Below are 20,723 nucleotides of genomic sequence, written 5' to 3' on the forward strand. Positions count from 1 at the left end.
TACAACGGTTACTCCAACGCATTTTTTTTTAGACTTTTCCCTTCACATATTTGTAATTACATATGTACCACTTTTCTTACCGTTTTCTTAACTGCAGAAGAAATGTATAAGCCTAACTTCATCAGTTTGTAAGTATCGTAGTATTTGAACTGAATTTGTAACTTCGCCACGGTGCTAATTTGTTTTGTCATTGATGCACGCATTGACTTTGTTACCTTTTACGTTCCTAACCTTTTGAACATCGTTCATTTTATTTTATTCATCAACAGTCCGTGAAAAAACGAATTATCCCAAACACAAGCACGTGTACAGGATGTTGTGGGGACAATTAACAGTACATATGCACACAAGTTTTTTATTTTAATGTATGTCTTTTTCAAATACGCATTGAGAACATGAATAAATTATGCGATAATTTCTTAAAGGACGTAGTCTTATTATCGACATGATCCAAGTTTAGACCTACCAGTGTTTTGCATTTTTATTTTTTGACTTCTGCATCACAAGTGAAATGTATAGCTTGGCATGCAGATAGGCCCACACGGTGATGATCTGTGCTAGATATGCGCCCAGAAGTCGTTATATAGGCCTAGTCCTTTTCTAACAATGTGACAACTATCAAATCAGAGAGAACTAAAAACACAGTAAAACCTTGAGTCAGAGCTGTACGTGTACTGTTAATTGCATGAGCTGTTAAGCTAGTTGTACAGTTAGTCATATGGGTTAAGGTAGCTAAAGAAAAAGGAATTCACTTGTAACTGTAAAAGGACTTCATTAGGTATGTGAAGGATAGATGTACTCATGCATTTCTAGTATATTTAGTATATTTAGCCTACTGCCTCGAAGAACACAAAAGCACCATTTTTTATCTTATAGCCTAAATTCATGTATCATATAAATGGTAATACATGCATCTTATTTAGTGCAAGACTTTTGCCAATGTTTGCCATTTAGTTAAAAGTGTTGCCTAGAAAATTTGAAGAGACTGAATGCTAACCAAAATTAAGGGATAAATAATTTGATCTGGCTACATGCACAACCTCTGTGTACACAAGGTTATGTCCATAGCTTGCTACATACAAAACGCCCAAAAAATGCATGTAATGCAGTGAATAGGCAAAAAATTAGAGATGCTTGATTAGAGAAGAAAAACTTTAATAATTTAACAACTTTAACAATTTTACTATAAAGACAACATAATGATAAATATAATACTTTACTGTAGCCGTGGTAGTTGCCTGTAAAATGATCAGACCTGATACTTTCAAAATGAAGAAAACACAAGGTTTGAAACTCTTGGGCCCTGTGCCTTTAGATAAACATATTAAGGACAATAAATGGCACATGTACAGCAAATTCAGTTAACAGTTAATTGCAACAGATATGTGTGTATAAATGGTGGGGGTACACTGTGCAGAGAAATCCCAGTAACTGAGCATTTTTGCCCAAAATATAGCTCAAATTAGCAGAGACGTTTCTGTATATAAGGAGCAACTCAGCTCACTTGAGGTACCCAAAATATGGGAATTGAAATGTTTCCAGGTGAGGAATGGTGCAAAAAACATTTCATATATTTAGTTTTGTAAGATTGTAAGACTGTTGAGAATGCAAATAAACAAGTATGAGTGAATATAATATCTGGATGTTTAAAGACCATCTTTAAGTATGAAAAATGTAAATATATGATCAATCAATCCTGCACACATAGCTGTCATGGTGGATATGGAGGCTGTAGATATTAACTAGGGAATAATCAAGTTATATCCACATCCAGTGTGTATATGCAAGATGAAAACATTTCATTATTAAACACTTGTGGAGATTAACATAAGTGTGCTGCATGTAATAGCACTTATTTAGCATATAACTTGGCTAGTATTGTATTTCAAATACATGAAACAAACAGTTTGGAAACACCAATATTCCAGCCATCAGAGTATATCCACTTGATTTTAGCACTAAATAGGTTTTTAGCTTGAAGTTAAATACAATATTGAATTACTGAATTTAAGTTATTGACATATAAATGGTTACCATTTGAGGATCTTAAATGTTATTTTTATATTTTTTCAAACATGAAATACTGGTATAAAATTAACATAGATGCACACAAGTGCTTTCTAATAAATACTATAGTACATAACAGGCACCAAGTACAAGAAAGTGGTTGAATACACACATTTAAGATGGCAAGACAGGGATTCGCTTGATTTACTAGCACCTTGGCCTTGCAGCTGGGAGCTGCGCTCCCTAGTAAGCTTTCTTTAGTGATAAAAAGATAGTTCGAAGAATTGTACATGTATTATTAATAATGTCTGAAAAATTCACCACAAAAATATTTTCCGTGAAGTTGTGTACCTCAGCGCTGTACATGAATAACAAGAAATTTATTGAACAAAAGATGTGTAGTATGTATAGGCCCATATGTATGCTTGGGGTTTAACGTAGTACTTAACAATTTTTCAGTCATATGATGACGAGGAGTCATTACGTGTGTGTACATATACTGTGTCTTCTTGTGACGTTATGTGTCCATGCCGCTAAAGTGCTGCCGCCACTGAAGTATCGTGCCGAAGGCACCAGACATGACACCCCATCCAGTCATATTGTACTGACACCAGGCCAACCAGTCATGTTTCCTTGATCTAACCCCTCAATGCTGAGCACTAGGCAAGGCAGCGGCGAGTACCATTTTTAAGGTCTTTGATATGACCTCACATGGGTTTGATCTTGGGGTGTCCAGGTGTTTTATGCTGTTAAGACTGTTTTCACTTTAATATTTAAGACAAAAGTCTCAAAATTTATAGATGGATGGATGGACTGAAGAAACTGGGCTAAGCATATGGATAGCATCTCGCCTTATCTCTGACAAATATAAATATAATTGATAAAAGCTACAGTAGATCTGAGTGGGAGGCGATAAAACATGTGACCTCATTGGACAAGGACCCAGACATACCAGAGAGGGGATTCACAGATGTACGGAAATGTTTTCAGATCCAACACTGGCTATTTGAAGTCACTTTATGTGATTGTAAGCACATAATATGTATTAATGCATGTAATGGGAATGTTCCCTTTTCCTGGGCAGGTCTCATTTATCAGAGTAAATTAAGTGACTTTATATATAGGCCAATATCGGTACAGGTAAAAACCTCATACAATATAGAGAAGAAAATGTAGTGTTACTAATCACAGCCATACAGAGCTAGCCTATGCATTGACATCTGTAATAATAGCTAAGTTGAACTTAAATGTAACTTTACAAAAGCAGCCAGCTGAAAACCTTTTTACAACTTCACTCTAACAGTCATCTGGGTGAAAATTCCTAGTCGTTTAAAATTAGCGAGAACAATTTTCTGACTGTGGACAAGCACACAAGTAACATAACACCGTCACCTGTTGAATGTTTTTTAGACGGGTTTAAAACATTAACGGCTACATATTTGCGGAGTGTGTATAACTTCCGAAATGACCCATATATATTGGTTAAGTTTTTTTTTTTTGAAGATGAGTATACTTATTCATTTATTATTATTATTAGTTGTCATTATTTTTCTTTTTTTTTATCGCACTCTCAAAGCGAATATGGCTGAGATCGGCTCAACGAGACGTTCTGGCCATGTGCGTCATTTCAATGTGTTATATCTGTTGTCAGATCCAGTGTACAAATTTTCTCAAGATTTCGTACAAGAGTGAATCACATTCCATGGGGCAATGGCTATGAGAGTGATCTCCCCTTGTCTAACTCTTTTGTGGTCAACCTCTGACCTCTTTGTTGTGTTTACCGACGTTGGGAGGGATGTTTAGACAGAAGCTAGCCGGTGTTGAAATTCCAAGCTAACTGTTAAAAGATACCCAAGAAAATCGGCACAAACGTCAACCAAATGCAAAACTTTGGTGAAAAAGAAACAACAGTTTAGTTAAAGGTTCAACGATGGTTTCTGCATGGCGCGCAATGCTGGTGGAGACGTGCTGATAAAAAAGAACAGTAAGCTAGAAGTCTTTCTCAAGAAAGCACTGCCCGAAAGAACATTTGAGAGAATCCGCGGTTACGAATCCTGTATTGTTGTTTCGGAGACTGAAAACAAGGCATTCAAGTATGTCATCCTTGGAGATGAGTGGATATACTTGACTGAAAATCCCGCAAAGACAATCCAACAGTCCGTTTGGTTGGGAGATGTAATTTCAGTAGACTTGGTAAGGAATGGGCCGCCTCATTTGTTTTAATCCACGTTTATTATTTTCTTTGCATCAGAGGCGCTGACCAACGATCAACAAGATTAACGTTTTACAACATCATAAATTGATACGCATAATGATATGTATTTGGTATTTTTAATCCGGACATGTGAAAGAAGACTACTGCATGATCTTTCTAACAGCACAGTTAAATCGGATATTTGTATACTTTCAACGCTAGTCATATACAATCATCAGTGTGACTGTGTATTATAGAGATTTATATCACAGAGGCTTGTATCCATTTGGGTTCACTCAACAGGGCACTCAGTGGTTATTACTGATGGGTAGTTTTTTTTACTGCATATTAAATCATCTGGGATGCAGCTAAATCAGAACTCATTATATGGCACTAATATAAAATCTGTTAAGTTACTCAAACAGGGTTAAAAGAAATGGAATAAACAAATTACCATTTGTGTGTTATCATTATTTCTACATGGATATCTTTGTAGTGTGCAAATAGGTTTGTATATCATTTCATATAGATGGATTAATGTGTTAGTGATGAGAACAGGCCTCTCTTGTTTAAAACATAACTCTATCTTTGACTGGGACATGGACCAAGGGTTTCTCCCATGTGATACCTGGTGTGGCATCTAGCCCAGTGCTATGCATGGCTCTGACTACGTAGAACTTATCTCTTCCACACGGGAAATTTCACAGACCTTTACAAGAGAACAAGTTCTGATTCCCAGCATCGCTAAACATCTTTGAACAGCAACCCAGCTGTTTAAACTTTTGAATCAAACAAGCTGCGAAAACATCCACCATGTTTTGAGTTTGAATCTTTACCAAGCCCTGGCAAGGTATGTGCTGACTGTTCAAAAAATTTTTCCAGTGTTAGATGTCTTTTTGTTGTGAATTTATTTGCTATTCAGTTGTTTTGGCCTTCGTAAATGTTGGTTCTCTAAACATTGGATTTTGTTATCAACAGTTGTCAGTTACAGCCAGCACATAACTTGCCTGAGGTTCTTAACACGAAACAGATGTATGTCAGTTGAACTTCTTGATCCAAAATTCTCAATGACTGGGTTGTTGTTAACAGAGGGTATATCTTGACATCTTTGAAACATGGATTACTTGGAGATTCAAATTATTCCAACATTGGGATGGACTTGAGTTATAAAGGTTTGTGGAATTTTCCCGCTTGGTGAAATACACCCACAAGACAATCTATACCTACCATGTTAGCATAGCATAGCTTGATGTGCTATGTGGCATCAAGCATGCCCTGAGGGGAAGTGTAAGGATGACTGTGTTGAAACTGATTGACAGCTTTGCTGATAATGCTGTGGTCAAATTTAGATGATTTCCAGCATATTAAAGTGCTTCTCTAGTTCTGTTAGGGCTAAGAGGTGGAAATTATTGGATGTAAAGCCTGTGGAACAGATACCACCATCACTCTAAAGCAATAACTCAATATTACTGACGAATTCATTCCTCAAAATCTTCGCAATTTTCCATAAAATATGCCTAGTATGACATAATGATATTCATTATTTGACCTTAAGTCAAACAGATATGACACTGAGTAAAGCAAATACCCAGATGACATCAGGAATGTTCGAAAATACTGCAGCATTATGTGAGTTCACTCCAGTCACAACAGAAAACTTTTGTTTCTGTTTTATCCTCCAAAACTTACATTTAAAGGATCTAATAGACTGCATTGGTTTTTTCAGTATAGGAAAGCAGTTCAGTCTATCTCAATCCTTATCATTTAAACTTGGTTGCTTTAAAGACACAGAGATTTTTTGCCTGAAGTAGCTCTCTAACATTTTATTGTTCTTTTTTTTTTTTCTTTATGCATAAGTATTAACATTTAGAAAGCAGGAGTACATGTGGAAAGCCACAGTTGGAGAAGTTTAATTTTGATATCACTGCTTCGGTGGCCTAATGGAGTGTCCTGCACGAATTCACGAGACACGGGGACCCGGGTTCAAACCAAAAATGTTGGTGCCTCGCATGGTGCTCAACACTCAGAGGTTAGAACAAGGAAAATGTCAGTATAATGTCACTGAGTGCAGTGTTGAGGCTGGTATCTTCATATTGATGTTACATTGGTAGCAACCATGAAATTGTTAAGTAGGACAAAAAACCCAAAGCATAGTTATTAATTTGATATCTGTGCCAGTACATATTTATACTGGGAGATATTTGTTTTTTTAGATGTTTTTTTTTTATAAACCTTTGTCCCTTTTTGTTTAATTTGAAATGATTCTATTTTCATTTTGGAAACCATACAGTTTTATTGATTTCTGGTTTAAACATGTTCACACCACAACTTGGCTGAAGTATTACTGATTTGGTATAGGCATGATCATTTATTCAAGAAGGAAAAAGAAACAAAAGAAAATAGAAAGGAGATGGACGCTTACAGTTGCTTTCCGTTTAATAACACATTAATAAGATATTCCCTTTGATTGAGCTGATGTCCTGTTCATGCTGGTTTCCTCTTTGGTCGTAAGCGAGAAGGTCTGCCAGCAACTTTCAGATTTTTTTGGCTATCACCTTAATGCTGGCAGCCATACAGTGAGTGAAGTATTCTTTAGTAAGGCATGAAACACAAATCAAATGAAGGTTTACATTTTTCTGTGACCTTTACTGCATTATATATAAAGGTACATGTGAAGTAAGAGTTACTGTTACATTGTCTTTTGGTATTCCTCAAGTGACTCTTTCCTCAAGTGGGTCACATTAAACTACGTTCACTAGTGGATTAATGACATTAAGAATATCAGAACAAATATTGTGATATATACTTGTTTGGATATTGATCATGTTACCTGACTATTTTGTGTACCATGTAACCATGACAACTACATTTGTTCTCTGTAGGATTGCACATACAGAACATTGAATGCTGAAAAACAGCTTACTAGTTAAGACAACATTCATTATTTCTTTTACTGTTGTTAGGTCAATTATTATAATTCACAGACCATGGCAGGGTCCTTTTGCCAGCAGTTATTACGCCCACCGTATGTGTTCTGACATGTGTCTGCTTGTTATGACATGTGGAGTTTTATGTTTCTGGCATGATTAACATCTCCTTGATACAAAATGCACTGTCTGGTGCATGTATGCTGTACTAGTGCAAAATGTATTACTAACATGTCAGTGTTACAACTTAAGAAAGAATTATGAGCATGAAGTTACTTCCTTGATGGTTTTGCATGTCAACCATAAATATACACAATATTTCAAGTTTTCTTTAAAGACAGTAAATTATAACTTTTTATAAAAGCTCAGCTGATAGAAAACAGGGATTATTTACACCTAGATGATGAAGCATTCCACTTAATTGTGATATTTCGCATTTTGTAAATACATGTACATGTAGTTCTATATTTAAGCAAATATAAACAACAAAGAAAACAGTTGAAAAACATAACATCTATATGCCACATATACATGTAAAAAGTATTACATGAATAGGATTGTGGTAGAAGTCTGAGGTGTGATATGTTACATCTTTTTGGTGACGCTGGACATTCCAACAGTCTGACATCACAGTGGGTGGACCAAATACGTCACAGATGAAAATACGCCACAGATCAGCACATAACATATTTCGCGTTTGTGCAACAAATGACTTGTGACATGCAAGTCCGAATTTACACTAGTGCGACCTAGGCATTTTGCCAGTACCCCATTGATCACTGTGTTATCTTTGTTTTGTTTTTGTTCACACAATGAAAATATCCAAACATCGATAATTGCAAACTAAAACCATTTGTATGGAACTGCCACCCATTTTAAGTAACCAATTAGAGTGACCAATTCTGTCAACAACACGTACTGTAATTCTTTAGCCTTTTTGCATGTCTGCAAGATGTTTATTTGAGCATACATTTCACAGAAAGTTGCTCTTTCATTTCATACTAAGGTACATGCCATTTCTCAGCCATGACCTTGCCCTTGAAACATTAATTCATGTCAACTCCTCCCTATTTGAAGAAAGGTAGACAGTGATCAAAAAGCATCAGAAAATGTGCATCATGTCTTTTGCTTTAAATACATTATTCTGACGTTAGACCATGTTTAAAAATTTCTTTATTGTGAGGACCAAAAAAAATATGGCCTGTCAGTAGAATATTTTTTGTTTTACTGTGGCAAATGGAAGAGAAAGGGATTGTTTAAAAAAGTTAATTTGAGCAAAAAAAGGTGAAAAATAAATTGCATCAGAAGGATCCATATCCTGGAGGATTACCCCAAGGTTACCCCCAGCAAGAGCCAACGTTAGCATGCCAGTGTGGCGCAGTGACCTAGGAGCCTGTCAACAATGCAGTAGCTGTGGGTTCAAGTCAAGCTCATTCTGGCTTCCTCTTCGACCATATGTGTGAAAGTCTACCATCAACCTGTGGATGGTCATAGGTTTCCCCTTGGCTCTGCCCAGTTTCCCCCCAGCATCGTATAAGTGAAGTATTAGTGTCTCATGTCCTGCCATATTTGCTCTTGTACCAAATCATAGGATAAAGCTTACCAGCTTTTATTGTTTCATATAAGCCAAAATTACAAACAGGCTAAGATGTTATTCTGACATACAAAATGTATATCCAACTCATGCTTGCCTCGTCTCCGGCTCTACCTGGGAAGGTCTTCCAACAACCTGCAGATGGTGGTGGGTTTCTCCCGGACACTGCCAGGTTTCTTCCCACCATAATGCTAGCCGCCATCGTATAAGTGAGATATTCTTGAGTACGGCATAAAACACGAATCAAACAAACAAAATGTATGCAGGAAGAAACTTGTACAAGTTCACGATTTAGAGTAAAGTGTATTTACTTTGTCTCATTGTAGGTCAATGACTTCCCTGAGTTTCTCAGCGGTGAGGAAAGAGAAAACTCCCAGCACTTAGCTGTGCGTTTTCTTACGTCAACATCCAGGCGTCGTTCATTGCGGAAATCCAGACGGCAGACAAATGGGTCCATTCATGACACAGATCGCTCGAATGCCTCAACTCCACAGGGGAGCTTGTCTGAAGACTTTGGGTATCTCACCCAGAGCATGTCTAGTCTCCATGCAGGGGGAAGTCGGCCTAGCAGCCAGAACTCACTTAGGGACAAGCTTCACCTTGGGAAAAAGTCAAAAAAGCCATTGAGCTCTGCTGACAGCACTGAAGATTTGTCACAGAAAACATGCCCAGAAATCATTGAAGAAGAGAGACTAGAAGACATCGAAGAATGTGATCTGTTTGATCGCTCTCATGATTCATATCCCTTCAGAAAAGCAGATGATTTGCCATCTGCTAGGTTACGGGAGAAAGACTCAAAGTTTGTAAAGAATGGTTCTGCAGGCATTCAGGGAAAGAGGAGAGAACCTCCAAAATGTCCAGAAATCATCACCTCCCAACCTTCAGCACACACGTCAAGAGTTTGGCCCACAAATAATACTGCAGAAAAAGACAAAAATGGCTGCTGCCTCTTCGGGCTTTGTCAGTTTAAGTCAAATTCACATGACGCTGCTTTCGCTGCCAGTGGATCAAAGTCTAGATTAAAACGTAACTCTATTGGGCCTCTTGCTGCCAGTGAACTGGATGTGGATCTAAATAAAGAAGCTTATTCACACAGAGATGATATCTCAGAGATCATTGAAATGCCAAACACAAAGTCTTCTCTCAGCTCACACACACTGATGGATGGTACGGGTCGGGATGCTCTGTCTCCACATGCCACTCCCCTTCCTTCATCTAGGATATCAACACCGTTGTTGAACAGATCTAGGAACACAACTCCGTTTGGTGACCAGAGTCAAGATGGCAGAAGGTACTACACACAACTAAGATTTCAAATGGAACATGTACATGTGCAGCCTAAAATTTAATACTTACATGTATTTGCCTTCCTTAACTCACTCAAAAAGTGCATTTTTTCAGGCAAATAATAGTCGTAAAATACTACTCATAGCGGAGAAACGTTTTTGGGGTAGATTAAATATAGCCTCCTACCTTCAAAATAAACCTCAAAGCAACTTTCTAATATCATGTGAATCTCAGCACTGGTCAAGTAAAATGAATATGTAATAACTTGGTCATGGATGAATTTTATGTCAAATGCAGCAGCTTTGCCCCTTACATGTTTAAGTTTGCCAGTTCTAAGAAAATTAAGATTGTTGACCTCTATTTCTGTTGACAGAATTTGATGTATGGTTTCATGTTGTCAGACAGCTTTAAAATCAATACTGATGTGAATTTTCTTAAATGTTTACAATGATGAAGCTTTTATCAATATTCATTCAAGGAATATTCATTCTCTTTTCCAGTTTACTTATGGTACCAGACCTGGCATCTGTTAATGGGGATTTCCACAGTTCTTTGATTTCCGGTGACAAGCGCATAGCTGTCTTGAACATTTACCTGCTCTCACTATCTTCTCCAATGCTAATGTTAATACGCAGTGCCTGGAACAACTTTATGATTGTGAGTTACATTATAGTTGACAGTTTGTACAGGGTATACCATATTTGTTATGTTTTGTAATATAAAATATGCAGAAATGTCCTGGATTTAGCTTAGAAGTTATTAACAAAATTATGAGGTGTGTGAGATAGGTCCTCTTTTAATCCCAGAATCTGTCTCATCATAGCAGTTTAATATGCACATTTTTCTACATTACACTATTAATGCCATGTTTATGTTATATATGTATATCACATGAAATACATAAGTTAATGTTTCAAGTACTCAGTACTTCTTAAAATTACATGAATGTTCTTGTCTAACTTTATGTTATAAACTACATGCATAGAGATGTGTGCCATTTTCATGTTTTGAAACTTGCCCTCGATTAAGACCTCATGAGACTATGCTGAAATTAGCCACTTGTTAGTACAATCCTTTACTTTTCCTCCAGAGAGCAACCTTAATGATGGACGCAGAATTTGAAAAGAATGCTAAGGCTGGAGCAGTGAGGGCCACCTACAACCAAGTGTGAGCATTTATGTATTCAAGCTTGTGTGATAGCCTGGTCACTCACCCCCACACCCACCCCCCACTCCCCTCCACCTAAATGCTGGCCGCCATGATATAAGTGAAACATCAGTCAAACATATCAAATAAGTAATTTATATGTTATATTGGACTGTAATAATATAAGAAGTAACTACCAAAGTAAATATAATGCTGAGGTTGTTATGTTTTCAACCCTATTAATATTTCAAGCACTGGACAGATTTTTATGAACTATTCTTGTAATTCTGCACCACAGTCACTGGAAGAATAGTATGGTATTAAAATGCTGAATTTTTTAACGCTGTGAGATAAAGATGCTGTTATAGTTAACTGGAGGATTTTGTATCCTTTCACAGTTACTCAATCTCTGATTGCTAAATGCTAGGTAATTTACGCTTTGATTCTTTTGTGACTAGATACACACTCTACCATATTATATTTTATTATTTTTCAGTGATAGCCTGGAATTTACATTTAGCATATTTCATTTTTGTTGTCTTAATTTCAGTCCCTCCAGGATCTGCCCAGTTTCCTCACACCATAATGCTAGCCGATGGCGTATAAGTGAAATACTCTGGAGTATAGCGTAAAACACAAGTCAAATCAAATAAATAAATAAATAAATCAATCAATCAATCAATCTTACTTTCAGGGAGAAAATGGAGGTGCTATTTATCCAGTTGAAGAGGGAATTATTTAGACCTGACAATAGCTTGGAAGACATTTATGATCTTTCAAATGAGCTAAGAATAGCATCTGAGAGAAACTTTGTGCTGAAGAAGATATTCTGGAAAGTGAGTTCATTCATGAGAAATTATGGTGCTACTATAAAAAAATTAAATACCTCATAAGGATGGTTTCTGGATTGCTATTCTCAATACCACAAACTCCATGCTATTAAGCATGACTGTTCAAATCTCTCACCAACTTTATGTCCTCTGGTTTGGTATTAAAAAGTACTGGGCTCCTTCATGGTTTCCTCAGGGCTCTGCCAGGTTTCCTCTGGGTTCCACCATGTTCTCTCAGGGCTCTACCATGTTCTCACTGGGCTCCACCTTTGCTTCCTGTGGGCTTTACCAGGCTCTATCTGGGCTCTGCCAGGCTACCTCTGGCATCCTACTCATTGCTAGAGAAATGCTCTTCAGTATGTCGTGAACACCAGTCAATTAAAAAACTGTAAAATTTAATTCATAGCCTTGATCATCTGAGTGCCTTGCAAGGACCAGGAGGTGATAAATAACATGGAGCTAAATGGGAAAATTTCTGATTTTTGCCAATGTAAAGTACTACCAGACAATGAAACTATTATATTTGAGGTTATACACATTCCGATTACATTTCCAGAAAAAAATTCTTATGTGAAAGCTATACTTTTCATTATTCATGCAAAAATCATATTCAAGGCCTATGTCACCTGGATTAAATTCAGTTTGCTTTCACCTCCAGTACTCAAATCATGTGACTAAACAGTGTGTTGATGTTTGGCTCAGAGCAGCTACGACATCACTTGAAAACTATGAATATAACAGCTTTGAAAATAGACCTGCAAAAATTTGAAAATGAATAAAAATATTACAGAGTATAGCAGTTTTTCGTTATTTTTTTTTTTTTCAGAATTCTGATATGTTCCCATACTATGTGCATGTCATCCAGTCCTACGTACCAACATCTAGAACTAATTTGAACACAGTGAATGGAAGAAAGCAGCGACATGAAGAGATTGAGTGAGTTCCTTTCGCAAATGTTAACTAGTACAAAAGTAAGAGTGTGTCACTTCTTATTAGTTCATCAAGCAGACCGTCTTGAACAGCTCATCACATGTTCTTGTGGTTGTGGCTGGATTCATATTTAGTTTACCACATGTACATGTTGTGGTGCAAAAAAGTGATTTAAATCAAGCTAAATAAAAGTCAGTTTGTGGAGACAGGCAGTTCTTGTAATGGTTAATCTTGATTACATACTGTAAATGTTACAGTTATTAGTCGCTGAGGATGAAGAGTTTCAAGACAGGATTTGTTTATGTTGAATTTGTATCTTTCATTTTGCATCGTAAAAATTCTTTCATAAGTTCACCTGTTTATACTTTTATGGACATGTGTTTTGCGTAATATAAGCTTGTTAACTTCGCGCACCAATGGAATGGCTTTTAAACATGGCATAATAACGGGGGTTTTCTTAAAGTCTTCATGGAGATGATACTAAATGGAAAATACAGATTTAATAGCAAGTCCGTCTTTATTTGAAGTTTGTTCTTGAAATCATCCAGCAAATGTGCATTTTGCTTCTTTGTGGAGGGGGGGGGGGGGTAGTTTGAAAATATAAAAAGTGTTTTACAGATTTGTTAAGTAAAGCTATATTCATAATGGTGCTTACTATGTGTTTTCAGACTTGTTATCCTGCTCACTCAGATAATCAGCATAATGTTCAGAGAGACAGAACTTATACCAGCTCGCTTCCAAACCTTGAAGTCACAGAGGTAGGTTAATTGTTCCATAAACATTGATTAGTATTTAAAGTCATTAAGAACTCCCTTCCATAGCAGTGTTTTGATAGGGAATTTACAATTTTACATGTAACTTCTTGTTAAGTGCCTTTCTTTTTCATTTTTTGCAACAATATTTCCACTTGGGTGATAGTGATAGTGAATGTATTATAAGAAGTCATGTTCCATTTCCTAGGGGTAAAGCTGTCCTGGATTTGTTACGAGTATTGACCTGCCAGCCGGAGATCCCAGAGAAGCAAGTGGCGCCATCTGGTAGGGCAGCAGAACTTATCCAGTCATTCCAGGATGAAGGCTACAGCTCCGCATCTGCCACAGAGGTACTGAGCATAGGCTTATGAAAGAAAGCACATTTTAATATCAATGGTTATTAAGACCTATAAACCTTAATCATCAGCAGCCATATATTTCTTTTTTATATGTATTTGTGGGTATCCTTTGTATGTTTTCAGACAACTAGAAAACTATTATATTTGTGTGACTTCTATTCTTATGTTTTTTTTTTCATTTGCTATTTATCTTTTACTTACTATTTCAGGTGACAAAACTGTTGGGTGAATTTACAGATGTGAGCATGACAACTGTCTTTGAGCTATTCCTGATGGCAAGACAGGTAAATACACAAGTATCTTATATAGGCACATGTATTTATTATTTCTTAAGCTGATGTGAATAATAACTTTTCTTCTATGGTCTTTTGTATGAGTGGTTGAGGAATTAAAACTTCATTAAGGTTAGAAATTTGAAAAGAAAAAACATTTACATGAAAGGGTACTGATAGAAATAATTTTTTTTTTTCAGGCAAACTGGAATCACAACTCAGACAATTTCCTGAACATATTTTGGATGGTACAGGTTTTGGAGGAACTGAGCACAACAGTAAGAGCTTTTTTATTGTCGTTGAACACATATCTGTATATCTTTTATTATTTTGACATAATATTGAAAAAAATATAATAGAGTATAGTTGAGTATAAAGTGTTTTCATCCTTCCAACATTGTCTCAATTTTAGCGGGAAAGGGATAAGTTTATATTATGAAAACTCATTATTATATGAATTTAGAATTGCAATGATGTACATAATGTGTAAAGATCAGTAGGTGTATGTTTGTTAAAAAATTTTCCTGCAAAAGATAAATATGTTTGAATAAGTGACCTATGTTTTTCAGGAGAAGTATGTAGAGCGAGTTATCCAGCAGGCTATGGCGTTGATTTCTCCATCTCAAGTGGAACAGCTGAGCCCAGCTGAGGCAGTCAAACTGTACCAGCAGTTTTCAGTCATCTTAATCTTCCTGTCCTACAGCCCTAGGGTGACCTTCTTTATCAGGAATAATTACATGGAGGAGTTCAAGTATGTATATTATGGCTTTGGCCTCTCATCTTGCCCAAATGCATTGCTTTGCAGAAATTTGCATATCCCCTCAAACCCACCATTTTTGTGAACGGTGGATTTAAAATACAGGAAAGTAAAGATCCTTGAAATGCTTGTATTGAAAAGTTTGTCACGGGTAATGGATTGTATAAACGGATTAAAATGATAAATTAGTTGCATTCTACTATTGCTTTCAAAGACTCATCAAATGAGCTTTGATAATCTGAATATTTCTGCAAGCTTTTAGCAGGCAGTAAAACTTACGAAGTTTTATGGCAGGTAAATGGGAAGATTGGGGGTAATCCTGTTCCTGATCAACTTTTTTATGAAATTTTCCCACCATAATGCTGGCCGACGTCGTATGAGTGAAATGTCCTTGATTACAGCATAAAATACCACCAATATGTTCAATATAACTGTGCTAGACTGTTTTAATTACACTCATCAGAGATAGGTATAAGCTGCATTACATGGTAAAGACTATGCTTTTCACTTTCGGTACTTGTGTATTTAATTGAATGGCTGTGCAGGTTTTAAGCTTAATAGTCATGCAGCTTTGATGTATGTCTTCAGATATTCCTCTGTCTGGACTATGATTCATGTTTGAATGAAAATTAATGAAATTGTTGTCTTGATAGTGATGAGGGAAAGGGTGTTTAACTACAAGCCGAAGCTTTTGACAGGATCTGCTTTCTTTTGCTGCCTTGTATTGTCTTCGGTCGCAGTATCCCTGTGTTAGATCATATGCAAAATAGGGGTTTTTTTTATTTGCCATAGATTTCTTTTTTAGTTCATTGCTTCAGGTCCTTTGCAAGACAAAGGGATACAGTTTTCCGCATTTGATGCTAAAGCTTACATGAAAAAATCCTCCCCCAATATGGTTACTTGTCAAGGCAGGTTGTTTACCCCAGACACTCCAGTTTCCTCCACCAGCAACAGGCAAGCCATCATGTATTTAAAATCTCTCTAGCATGGATTGGTGTTATACATCCAATCAATCATAGTACTACAGCGATATAATTTGATAGGAACTTGCAGCTGACAGGCCGAATGACATTCTTGTACTACGGTAGCATGATGGAAGGCCTGTCAGTGTGGCTGCTGCAAGTATATGCTAGCGATGGATTGCAAGATGGAGGGAGGCACATCCTACGCACTTTTTGAATGCTATTCTAACCAACAGGGGTTATTCACTTGCTTGAATAATCTTTGAATATGTTTCATATAAGTGCCATTTACTATGTTTTGAACATAAAAGGATACAAAAGCAAATTATGCTTTAAAGGGGCAAAAGTGGTCTCTATATAATGTATATACAGCTTAAATGTAGAAACCCTTTCATCATAGGCTATGGGCCACATATGTTTTTGTCATTTCTCGTCAGAGATTCCTTACCCTTGCCAAAAAAAAAAAAAAAAAGATGATACCTGTGGCAAAGTCACTACAGATAGTAGGCCCTTATCATATATATTGGTACTTGAATAGTTTAAATTTTTGAACATTTGTAAATTTAGTAATGTTTAAAAAAGTGAAATTTCTTTATAAGAATGAGCTTTCATGTATTCATGTAACTGCAGCAGGGTGTCACAAATATTTGAAAATGTTAAACTGGGGTAAAATTCACATGGTTGGGTGGCTAGTAGTTATTACATATTGAGATATTACCAGTACACAATTAAGTGCTGTTTATTTGATTAGGCCGATACAGAAATAAAACAGGCGGTTACGTGCATTGTTGTTATTGTACTTCACTAACAACGGTCACACTCAGAATAAGAGCGAAGTAAATGTCACCAACCACAAAAAAGTCTGTCAGATGATGTTTTGTGAAAGAAATAAATGGCACATGATTGCCTATTTGAATAACAATGTCAACTGGTGTTGGTATTGAAATCATTGATATTGTTAATTAAGTAGGTAGAGGGCACTGCTGTTTTATGAGTTACAAGATTTGCTTCCCTTTCTATAGGGCTGGAGAACCTCAATTCGTTGGACATAATTGGGGCGAGAGTTTGTGATGCTCTCTCGATACCTTGGTATGCTTTCTTAGTTTGATGGTTTGTGTTCTACGTCATTTTGTGAATTGGCCTTGCGATTATTGGCCTGGAACATCTTTATTGGTTAATAGCTGGTTGATAGCTTTCCTCTCAACTGAAGCACATGGTATGAACATATGATTATCTTTTGCAGGTACTTTGTACAGCCAGCGGTCGTGGAGAGAAAGTTATCTTCCAGTTTTCCCATCACCAGGGATACAATTAAGTTGATAGAAGATGTCCTGTCCAAAGTGTTGGATGTGCCAGGTGTGAACCTGTCCATCACACCGAGATGAATCCGTCCTTCAGAGTAAAAGGTGAAAGATTTGCTTAATGCCATAACACATCTCTCCCCAGAGTGAATGTCTGCTGACTTCACATGCTTAGCCATGTTTAGAGTCCTTGATATCTGCAACCATACGCACTGGATATTTTTGTTTTCTCAGAAAGGTTTAAAAATGCAAAATGATACAGGATGTATTTGTTTGTGCATACTTGTTGTGGAACATTGTATATATGTCCTAAATGAAGCTATTTTAGAACTGATGAAGATTTTGTTGATGGATATACAAAAAAATATAAATATTTCATTGTAGAAGCCTGATGATCTTTTTGTATACTGTATATTTTGCATTTATATGGATACATGTACGTGTATGTATGAAGGGTTTTGTGAAGGTTTGGCGTAACAGTAATAGTTATACCAAAGACCTGTTTGATTGGGTTATTGCATTGTACCACCAAAGCTTTGTAACTGATTTTCTCATTTTCTATTTTCATGTACTTGTATTCCTTTGTTAAGGATATACTAAATGTATAAGGTGTACTGTGTTAAAGTTTGCAATATTTATCTTCCGTCCCACTTTTCCTGTACAGTAGGTATTTTGATATAGTATTACATGTCAGTTTGTATATTACACTTTGTATGATGAAATTTTACCTGAACATTATTTTGGTAATGTATAATTTCCCTCTTACATCAGTAGATATGAAACTTGGGCATGACTAACTGGTGATGTTTCATCACAATATTAAATGTCAGAACAATAAAGACACTTGCTCTAACTCCCATAATTTTAATTTACTCTTATACAGAAATGGATACTGGTACCTACATGTACTGCTCAAATAATAGTTATTGTGGGTTAATAAGAATAAACTGCTGACCAGGTTATTTTACAGATTGTTAACTGGAAATTCCAGAAAGGTGTGAAGTGAAACTTGAAGCATTTTGGTATAATGTGTGATGTAAGCTATTAAAAGCATGACAAGGTATTAACACTGTGTGGTTATTCAAATACACATACCCTAGCCAGTACACATGTAATTGTCACAGCATTACACAGTTTCTTTTTTCTCTTGTGGTTAGTCCATCTATTGAACAATATATACATTTCTTTACCTTTCCCCAAAAAGTGAGAGAGAAATCTGATTGTTCAATTTCACTAGTGCTGATAACTAACCTAAAAGCACTGATACATCCATGATTACATATATATACAAACATGCAAATATTAAATTGAAATGTGACAACCACAGAAATATGAAGTCAGTAAAGTGTGCAGGAAGAAGGAAAAACTTGGCTGCCTTTTGTTAGCATTTGTGAACCTTTACTGCATTGTTGTTTCCTTTTACTGAAGTAAGTGATAATGGTAGTGTTATACACTGAATTTGCAGGGTTAATTGCTCACAATTCTTTGCTGTTCTTTTCGTATTGTGATGCTGAATATGGGAAGTTTTGTGATGTCTATATAATATACTGATACCTGCTGGATGGACGTCTTGTGCAATGTGCTTATTACTGCTGCTTTTTTCTTTTTGATTGTACCAAATAGCTTGGTTACAATTTGTACCTGTGGCCTTTAACTTACTGAAATGAAATCTGCTGCTCACCTTACCTAACATGAAGTAGATAAGCATATGTATGTATGAATTTTATAAGCATAAATGTACTATACAGGTATCTGCTGGAAATCTTCAAGCTGTCTTGTTTACCAATTTGAAATCACTGCTGAGTCTCCTATTTAATTAACAGTGTTAAAGAAGAATGAGATACATTTACATATGTCGCATTAATAATGCTATAGTTTCTATTAGAACATTTTGAACCACATTCCAGTCTATGTCAAAAATAGCAAGTTATGATCATAATGTTGAAAATAGTAATTTTTTTTTTTTTTTTTTTACAACAGCTGCTTTGAGATGCATAATTACAAGAGTATGAACAACTAATTGTATGTTTGTAATGAAAATGAAATGTTCATCCATGAAAAAGATAAGGTTACAAGTCATTATATACTTGTACATTTGAAGAAATGTTGTGTGTCTTTATATCAAACCCCAGGCAGAATACAGCTATGGGTATCAAAATTATGAAAGTAAATAGGACACAGGTTTTCAAGTATTTTTTTTATTTTATTTTAACATTGTAATTTTATCAGGTTTGAAAAGTTATTTACAGTTTAAGAATTTTGTTTTTATACTCAAAACATATTGTTAAATACACGGTGTATTTAATTAGTCATAAAATATAGTCATTAGATTACATCTGCCATTTTTTTTTCTCATTTGTGGCTTTTACTTTGAAGAGCCTTTTATTTTTAAAGTGGAAACAAAATACTTATGCTGGATATTTGGTTCAAACCCTCTTTTTAATGTGATAGTTTTAGTCAAAAATTGTTTTTATATCCTGCCTACCTCTAATATCTTTCCGTCCATTTGACAACAAATCTTGTGAACAAGGATGACATACATGCAGTTATACTATTGATGTATGTATGTACATGTATACGACACTCACAAATCGAGTACGTGAGAAATGGGTTCTTTTTAGTCTGTTGGTATATTCTGCTAAATGATTGTTCTTCTTCGTACAAGTGATGACTTCTGATGCTATGGTTCTCTTGTCACTACCCTACTGATCCCACCAGCCAATTGAACTAGAATAGAATATATCCTGTAACTCATTTGTGTGAAAAATTTGCTCTTTGTTGGTTTCTGTACGCGTGGTATAAATCCAGAGGTAGCATTGTATTGACGTGACCAATTGTTATTGTGGTGTTTGTTCATAAGTTTCTTTTGACAGATATATATATATATATATATATATTAGATACAATATTGTTGTGAAATTAGCATACTGCTTGATACATGTAGATGTTACATTATATTTAGCTGTATCAGAACAATGTACATGTAAATTTATAATGTACCTGTCTTTTCGTTTGCTTTTGTCTCTCTTGGAATTGTTATGTTTGACCTGCAGTGGTCCTGGTCAATAAATATTGAACTGGACATCAAAAATGCTTTATTAATAAGTAATTGATATACAGGTGTTATATGGGGACATTTGGTAGACAGTGTCAAAAGATATGCATTATATTTTGCAACTCTTGCATTCATGGTTTTACTTCTGTTTTGGAAATTAATCAATACTAGTATACCACCATGTTAAGTTAGTTGGCTTCAAACATTCACAAAATAATTTTATTAGGCTACTGTTTTGTCCCAGGAAATAGTAAGTTTCAATGACCTGCTATCAGTAGTATTGAAGGCGCTTTGGATTATGATGTCATTTTTGGAATGTAGGTTCATCATAAGGTGATCAGGGCGCTTGA

General features: G+C 35.8%; 1 protein-coding gene across 2 annotated transcripts; it reads left to right on the forward strand.

Annotated features, from left to right (window-relative positions):
* Window positions 1-30: 30 nt before the first annotated feature.
* Window positions 31-20,344, forward strand: LOC135470346 (uncharacterized protein C12orf56-like). 2 transcript variants are annotated; one of them, XM_064749221.1, is made up of 13 exons: window positions 71-128; window positions 3,659-4,200; window positions 9,049-10,013; window positions 10,510-10,666; window positions 11,100-11,176; window positions 11,850-11,991; window positions 12,812-12,921; window positions 13,584-13,673; window positions 13,876-14,017; window positions 14,236-14,310; window positions 14,499-14,576; window positions 14,868-15,049; window positions 17,261-20,344. In XM_064749221.1, the coding sequence occupies exons 2-13, from the start codon at window positions 3,949-3,951 to the stop codon at window positions 17,400-17,402; spliced, it is 2,412 nt and encodes an 803-aa protein (XP_064605291.1). In that variant the 5' UTR covers window positions 71-128; window positions 3,659-3,948; the 3' UTR covers window positions 17,403-20,344. The 2 variants fall into 2 exon arrangements, with proteins under 2 accessions (XP_064605292.1, XP_064605291.1); XM_064749222.1 differs by lacking the exon at window positions 3,659-4,200 and having other exon boundaries at window positions 31-128.
* The last annotated feature ends 379 nt before the right edge of the window (window positions 20,345-20,723 follow it).

The sequence above is a fragment of the Liolophura sinensis genome, chromosome 7, assembly GCF_032854445.1.
Source record: "Liolophura sinensis isolate JHLJ2023 chromosome 7, CUHK_Ljap_v2, whole genome shotgun sequence".
NCBI classification, from domain to species: Eukaryota; Metazoa; Mollusca; class Polyplacophora; order Chitonida; family Chitonidae; genus Liolophura; species Liolophura sinensis.